The sequence below is a fragment of the Sinocyclocheilus anshuiensis genome, unplaced genomic scaffold (genome assembly GCF_001515605.1).
Source record: "Sinocyclocheilus anshuiensis isolate Anshui unplaced genomic scaffold, SAMN03320099.WGS_v1.1 scaffold1127, whole genome shotgun sequence".
Classification (NCBI taxonomy): domain Eukaryota; kingdom Metazoa; phylum Chordata; class Actinopteri; order Cypriniformes; family Cyprinidae; genus Sinocyclocheilus; species Sinocyclocheilus anshuiensis.
In genome coordinates, this window is record NW_015546115.1 from 373290 (window position 1) to 381629 (window position 8340).

General features: G+C 37.2%; 1 protein-coding gene across 1 annotated transcript in view; it reads right to left on the bottom strand.

Moving 5' to 3' along the window:
* LOC107700855 (NACHT, LRR and PYD domains-containing protein 12-like) overlaps nucleotides 1-8340 on the bottom strand; it is a 17317-nt gene that overhangs the window by 2235 nt on the left and 6742 nt on the right. Inside the window, exons 7-10 of the mRNA XM_016502680.1 lie at nucleotides 7773-8340; nucleotides 7202-7375; nucleotides 4067-4240; nucleotides 2816-2989 (exon numbers count right to left, since the gene is read on the bottom strand). Coding sequence (XP_016358166.1) covers nucleotides 2816-2989; nucleotides 4067-4240; nucleotides 7202-7375; nucleotides 7773-8340 — 1090 coding nt within the window. The remainder of the gene's footprint in view (nucleotides 1-2815; nucleotides 2990-4066; nucleotides 4241-7201; nucleotides 7376-7772) is intronic.

An 8340-nucleotide genomic window follows, 5' to 3' on the forward strand; every position in this document is an offset into this window, starting at 1 on the left:
ATATAATATATATATATATATATATATATATATATATATATATATATATATAATATAATATATAAATATATATATATATATATATATATATATATATATGTGTGTGTGTTTGTGTGTGTGTGGTAAAACAGGAAAACTTACACCTATAATTTCAAAGTCAAGGCTTATATAGACCCTACACTTGTGCTGGTGGGACAACCAACCAATCACAGTCTTCATAAGGCTGTGTCATACCTAGCAACGGGGTCAGGCCTCCTGTCAGAGCTCCTCACTAAGATCAAAGTTTTTCCCTGCGTCTCAATGTTCATACTATCCATCCCAAATAGTATGTGAGATTAGAATAAGTGTGTCCCAAAGCATAGTATGTTGAAAGGAGTATGCCGAAAGTCCCCGGATGGTCTACTATTTCAGGTCAATTTTTGAAGTGTGGATCCGTGCACACTCTAATGGCTAAAATTGCGCTTTGGCGAAGGATTTGGTCCAGAACTACAAACACTAATAAAATGCGTTAGAAAAACTACAAACGGGGCGGATGAACTCGATTGACGGTTAGGTAGATTATTAGTTACTAATAATCAACATTTAACCTGGTAAAAAATATTTATTTATTGTTATCCATGTTATATTTCATCTGCAACAGCAATGTGAACTTTTATAAACAACCATTTGGTCGTTAATTTTTAAATGCATCATTATGCATAAAATATGAGCAGAGTTCTCCGCATGAAGGTCGCTGTGATTTTGCCAAGTAATACATGTTCCTGGATCAACATTACTGTCCAAAAATATAGCCTTAACCCAATCCCTACCCCTAAACCTAACCCTACCAATAATTTATTCCTAAAATCAGTGTGAAATGATAGCTGATTACCAAGGGTGTAGAAGCACCTAACCCTGATCGTAAGCCTAAAACAGACATTTCCTGAAAAGTTATCCCTCAATTCTGATTGGTTGATTGGAATGTTGTTCCAGGAACATGTTGTACTTGGTGAAATCACGGTCACCCCGCATGAAAGACCCGCGACTGGCAGATCAATGTGCTACTTCTTTTCTCTCCAATATGGTAGGAAGTTAAATGAAATGCAATGTGGAGAATGTTAACTGTGACAAGATGATTGACAGGCCAGTTTACAGGGTGCGTGTAACAGGTGCGACAGACAAGGGCGTGTCTACGTGGTGGCCAGGTGTTGTAAATACAACTTAACCACTGATTTGTAGTCGTGTCCTCATTTGGAAGACCAAACAAAGTAGTTTCGCTTTCACAACGAAAAGGCGTAGTATAAGTAGGCACATTGAGACGCAGCATTTGTCTTTTCCTTGCTCAGAGTTGATCTCAGATTGGTCCTGAATCACTCTTAAGCTAAGACTCCTTCATAGAATTTTTTAAGCTAAATTAGGAGCTTTCTGAGAGGATTCTTAGAAGCTTTAAGAATACGGGCCCAGGTGTCCCTAGAAAGTTTCAGTAACGTTTCAGCTCAAAATACCCCTCAGATCATTTACGATACCATGTCCATGTCCTAAGTGTTTTCAGGTTTGAAATCCTCATTCCAGTGTTTTTGTTGTTAGGGTTAAAATCTGATGGCACTGTTCTGGCCAGGGGTCCGTTCTTCGTACTTTGCTTAATACATCTGAGATTATTTGAAAGATGCCAGATCTTCTAATCGTGATAACTGATCTCTGGCTAATTTGGTTCTTCAAACGAATTTGCGGATTTGATTAAAATATCTGGATTAAGTTGTCTATTAGTGCGCGTTCTCATGTTCCCCGTAAAGGGCAGATGTATCGATACTCGAAACCACGATCAGCAATGCAGCGATTGGCTGGCGGCAAGACAGCAACATAATGACATCATATAATTAAAAAAGATGCCTGACGAAAAGCTTGACAAATTTCTGGAAACAGCCAAGTGAACAAAACTACATAAATGTAATAATAGATAAATGAAATGTGCACTGTTTTTATTTTTTTTAAATGATTCCCAATTATTTATATTCATGATTTCTAGTATTTGTAAGACATTTTTATTTCAGTGTTGTAATTAGCAATTCATTTAATTTTATCTTTGAAGCAGATTTGTTATGTGACGGCGTTAATTAACGTTTTTTAAGGGTCAAGATCATGTTATCTGCATCTCCTGCGCTCCATCAAGCCACTCCCATAATATCTGTCATCACTCAAATTAATGCACGGCTCAGATGAACTGTATATGTGTGTAAGATTCCAATGTAATTATAATGTAATTATTTCATCACAAATACATTTTTCAACGAGTAAACCTGGCTGTGTCTACAGTGTTATAGATGATGACTACACAAAATAATAATATTTTTGTATTTCTATCAGAGCAGAGCATCCTGGCCACTCTTTGCTATTCAGTTATTTAGATCAGTCAAAATATACACAAAATAATAATGTTTCTAAGCATAAAAATGATGCCATATCTCTGGTCTCTGTGAAGACAGAGACGATGGCAACTTCAGCCACATTAGCTGTGCAACATGCTTACAAACACATTAAGAAAGGCAGCATTATTGTGTTAGTGCTAGCTGCTCTAGTGAGGAGATTAATATTGACTGCATGCAGCTCACTCAGGGGAGAAGTTAATAGGGCATAATACATCACCAATTGTGGGCGGGCCTTACCCTAATGTGACATCACATTGGGCTGCAAACAAATTAGTTTAATAATTTATTACTTGTTATAACGTTTAGCTTTATTGTGTGTTAATGTAAATTGATATGATCTGAATAACATACAGATAGATCCTTAAAATAATATGATTATTTTCTCAGTTGAGATTAATGTATGATCTTACGTCAGTTTCTCCAGTTTACAGCAAGGATGCTTCAGTGCATCAGAGAGCAGCTTCAGACCTGCAACTCCTAGATTATTCTTAGACAGATCCAGTTCTCTCAGCTGTGAGGAGTTTGATCTCAGAGCTGAACTCAGAGCAGCACAACCTTCATCTGGGATGCCACAATAACTCAACCTGAATAAATGAAGAAAAATGTTTTACTCAGAAGTGTTAATACTTAGGCGTTAATATTATTGATCAACAAAGAGAGAAATCAAGACAGAGCAACTGAATATGACATATGAATCAGAATCACTGCATCATCTGGAGAATCAGGATGTAGAAAAATATGAAATCATTAATTCAACAATATTACTGAATTATGGTGTGTTAAATGTATTCAGCAGTGGTACAGAGCAGAATGTCCTAAAAAACGTAAAATCTGTAATAGAAAAGCATTATTAATAATAGACAGAAAGAAAAATTAATGTTGCCCTATCTCACTCTTGTGTCACACACTGAGACAATCTCAACAGTAGTGAACACGAGGTCTACATTAGATTTGTTGTAAAGCACCAGACTAAATTTGCTGAGTTTGTTGAGTTGTAGGTAAAAATACATTGCTTGTATGTGATGCATTTATTCTTCTTCTCATTCAACCAAAACTTAACCATTATTAATATAAAAAACCATGAGTGAATGGAAGTGTTGACTATGTTATGGTGTGGAGAAACAAGTTAATCTGTATATTCCACTGTTAAATGAGCAAAACAGACTTTGGAAAATTGTGTTTGCAGTTTATCCTCAGTATTTCATTTAAAATATTCACAAAAATGTTATTTTAAATTAAAAATAGGTGATTGTTTTTCTTAAATGTGTGCCAAAATTATTGACACCCCTTCTCATTCTTATGATAATAATTGATCTTTTTTTCTGTTGGATTGGCTTTGCATTTCATGATGATCAAGGATCAGACAAACTCACTATGACAACTGTTGTAGATTTTTTTGGTGACTGTCTTGTACACATTTTTCTTGTTGCTCTTGTGCTATATTTAAGATGCAAGGTGAAAATTGCAAATAAAATTATTGGTGACTGAATATTTTGTGAACATTGTGAATGATAGACACATTTAATAAACTATAAAAAAAATTCCCACAGCCTGCTTTGCTCATATTTAACAAAGGTGCCAAGATTTGTGAAGTATACTGCATTCAGAAATAATCCAATTTACATTTGCATTTTCATGTTAAGATTCACATATGATCTTACCACAGTGTCTCCAGTTTACAGTAAAGATCCTTCAGTCCATCAGAGAGCAGCTTCAGACCTGCAACTCCTAGTTTATTCCAAGACAGATCCAGTTCTCTCAGCTGTGAGGAGTTTGATCTCAGAGCTGAACTCAGAGCAGCACAACCTTCATCTGTAATGTCACAATCCTTCAGCCTGCAGAACAACAACACACTCTTTACTCCCTCAGTTCAGCAGAAACAACAACACAAATACAGAGAGACTATGATAATAAATCCTAATTCTGTGTGGGTGTTACGTCCCAGGAAGTATTATTGCTATTATTATTATTATCATTTTGATTAATTATTATTATATTATTTTGATTTGTATGTAAGGCCTAAAAAAGTGACATATATGCGTTAATTTGCAGTGGTGTTTGGCTGCCGTGGCTGATGTCATCAGTTTTCTGAGCTTTTGAGATTAACAAAATCTGCGCAGAACCGATCACCGGTGATCATTGCGAGATGCATGTCGGTTAGAAAAGTGTCTGAGTTACATCCGCCTTGCTCTGATGTCATGCTGACCTGTGCCAAAAAAGTCTCGCGACGGCGAGGCGGTTGTGTCGGATTGTGCAGTTGAGCGCAGTTGCTCTCCACCGACTGCGCTGATCAAAAGCATGTTCAAAAGCAAGTTTGCGATCGCGAAATCACTTTCGCTGGGGCCCCACAAACCTCTGGGCCCTCTGCACTCTGTCACCCTTTCCCCCTCACCAGCCGTCATGGTTTGCCTACAGTGTCGGAACAAAGGAGTGCGGAGACGATGGAGGGTAACGAGGAACAATTTTTATTAATCCACATAAAGACATACATGGGCAGGAACACACACGTAGCGCAGGGGTTAGACATATAAGACTGGACGCAGGACTCAGGAAAACACAGGGCTTAAATTCAGGAACTAAATGGGGAACACCTGGAAACAAAGAACATAATCAAACATGGGAGAAACTGGGTCATGGGGAGCAAAACACAAGACACGGAACACAGGGGCAGTCCAAGGGCGTGACATTACCTCCCCCTCCCGGAAGGCACGTCCATGCGCCTCATAACTTCCAATGGGGAGCGGGGGTGGGTGCTCTGGAGACCTCTAGGGACAGGCTTACATGGGACAGAAGGCCTTCAGGGCGGTGCAAATGCCGTCAACTTTTTCAGAAATTCACGTTTTTGTTGATTAAATGGAGATGATACAGGCATTCATGATACAGGTGTTCAAAAGCTTGTGCTTTCATTGAGGACACCTGATGTTAACAAACAGAATCACTGAAAGAGAAAATCAAATATTTTGGTTACCATAAAAATTAAGTGATTCGGGTCAAATGATGATTATGTAAAACCATAACCAACACCACCTGATCACCTTTTCTCTTGGCTAGTCTAGCTGCTATAACTCAGTTACAACAGCCATACAAAATGTATTGTTAAAAAGTCAAGGGTCAAGAGCCCAACTAAAGCAAACACTGACCACTGTAATGGTAACCTAAAAATTAAGATTTTCTCTTTCAGTGATTATGTTTGTTAACATCAGGTGTCTTCAATAACACTGTTTTGTGGGCCTGAAAACACAAGCTTTTGAACACAATGCCTGTATCATCTCCATGTAAACAACAAAAATGTGTATTTGTGAAAACGTTGACGTCATGTGCATGCATATTGCATTTTTGCGGGTTGTTTCTTGATCGCCAACTACTGGCCTGGCATGCATAACATAGTATTCTTTAGAATAGTGTTTTTTTTTGTCCAATGAAACCAATATTTGTTTAAATTTTACTTATTTTTTTCATGCTATTTTACTAATTTTGAATGGTTGATTGTAAACATCTCATTTGATTAATTCTAATTAATTCTAATGTGTTAAATTTAATTAATAATATTGCTTGTAATATTTTGAAACAATTTTATTGAGTAAATATAGTGAATAATTTTTTACAGCGTACGCACCTCGGTTGGATTGTTTAAAGGCACGGTGAGTCTCTGGCTGTTCTTCTTTCAGACAAATACATTCGGAGTTATATTAAAAAATAAAAATATATTAAATAAATATATTAATGGCAGTGAATGGTTGTTGAGATTTTGAAACAAAATAAAATGCATCCATCCATCATAAAAAGTGTTCCACACAGCTCCGGGGGGTTAATAAAGGCCTTCTGAGGTGAATTGATGCGTGTGTAAGAAAATATTCATATTTAAAATTTTATAAATCGCAATCTCTAGCTTCGGCTAACTGTCGTACACACATTCACGAGACTGTGGCGTTCAAGCAGATAATGTAGGACGTAGGCATAGCATAAGCTCTGGTGAGAATATAGAATATTTACTTGTTCTTGTGACCTGTGTTTTGTTTTGGTCTCTCCACTGCGCTTGGAAGAGCCAGGACATTTTTTAACATAACTCAGATTGTATTAGTCTGAAAGAAGAAAGTCATATACAACTAAGATGGCTTGAGAGTGAGTAAATCATGTGGTAATTTTCATTTTTGGGTGAACTATCCCTTTAAACCTAAACTCCACTCAAAAATGAAAAATTTCTCATTATTTACTCACCCTCATGCCATCCTCGATCTATATAACTTTTCTCTTCAGATAAACACAAATGAAGATTGTTAGAAAAATATTGCATCTCTGGGAGCCCATATAATGAAATATAAGTGCATAGCATCCTTAAAGTTGTTAAGCTCGTTTTGAAGCTGATGTGAAGTGAAGCAGAAGCACAGAGTCACTTTTGTCGTGAGCTTCATTATGTGGTTACATGTTCACATGAACACACATATGACAGTTGGCCTGAAGCACTTAAAAATTAAAAATTGTCTTACGCACACCTATGGTTTTGCTTTAGAAAACAGTGCTGATTAATCAACTGGGGTCTTTTTGGTTTATAGCTGTTTGTTTTGCATGGTTTTTGAAGCATAAACCTTCAGGTTACTATAATTTTACTATATAATTTGCATTATAATGGACTGACAGAGACAGATTTTTTTTTTTTCAAAACTTAATGTGTTAATTTGAAGGAAAATAATTCATACAGATCTGTTATGTCATAACAGCGAGTAAATTGATGAGAAAACATTACATATTAAAAATGACATATAATTGTTTAATTGGAGCTTAATGTATGATCTTACATCAGTTTCTCCAGTTTACAGTAAGGATCCTTCAGTCCATCAGAGAGCAGCTTCAGACCTGCATCTCCTACTTTATTCCCAGACAGATCCAGTTGTCTCAGCTGTGAGGAGTTTGATCTCAGAGCTGAACTCAGAGCAGCACAACCTTCAGCTGTGACGCCACAATTACTCAACCTGCAGAACAACACACTCTTTACTCTCAGTTCAGGATATAAAATTTAACAGTGGGTTTCATCAACATTCATAGCAATTACAGTGGTTTCAACAACCATAAAATTCTTAAACACATAAGTTTACAGACATGCAAACTTCATTGTATCGGAAGATTAGAGATAGTCTCACTAGAGGAGCAATAGATGAGGTTGCAGACATTCACAGAAAATACAGGTGACAGAAATTCAAAACCCAATCCTTTAAATTAGCCTCTTAATCTCAAGTTTACTGTTAATGTGGAAGGGAAGAGACACCAAAGTGTGTTTTTTGTCTAAATTAATATTACAATTGTCAATAAAAATAGAGAAGCTCTGCACTAAAACACACACATCTGAAGATTACACTCAGTGCTACTTACTCTGCTGATCTGGAGGCTTCAACGACAGGCAAGAGCTTCACAAGAACTTCATCAGGTGTCATGTGTTTTTGGCCACTACTAATGTATTTACTGAAATGAAATTGATCCAACTGCTCTGAGGTCAACAAAACAAAGACAACAGCTGACCACTGTGATGAGGACAGTCTGGCGCCTGACAGACCTCCAGATCTGAGATACTCCTGGACTTCACTGACGAGAGACTGATCGCCCAGTTCATTTAAACAGTGGAACAGATTGATGGATTTCTCTGGTGAGGGATTCATTCTTATTCTTGTTTTAATGTACTCAATCGTTTTCTCTTCACTGTATGAGATGTTCCCAATGTGTGTCAGAAGACCTTTCAGGAGCGTCTGACTGGACTCCAGTGAGAGACCCAGAAGAAATCGGAGGAAAAGGTCCAGATGTCCATTCTTACTCTGTAAAGCCTTGTCCACGGCTCTCTGATGAAGGTCAGATATTGTGTGACATGTGAACTCGTGTGCATGTTTTGAGCTGAGGTTTACATTGAGCACATCCCTCTTGTCCAGCAGGAATGAAAGCAGCACAT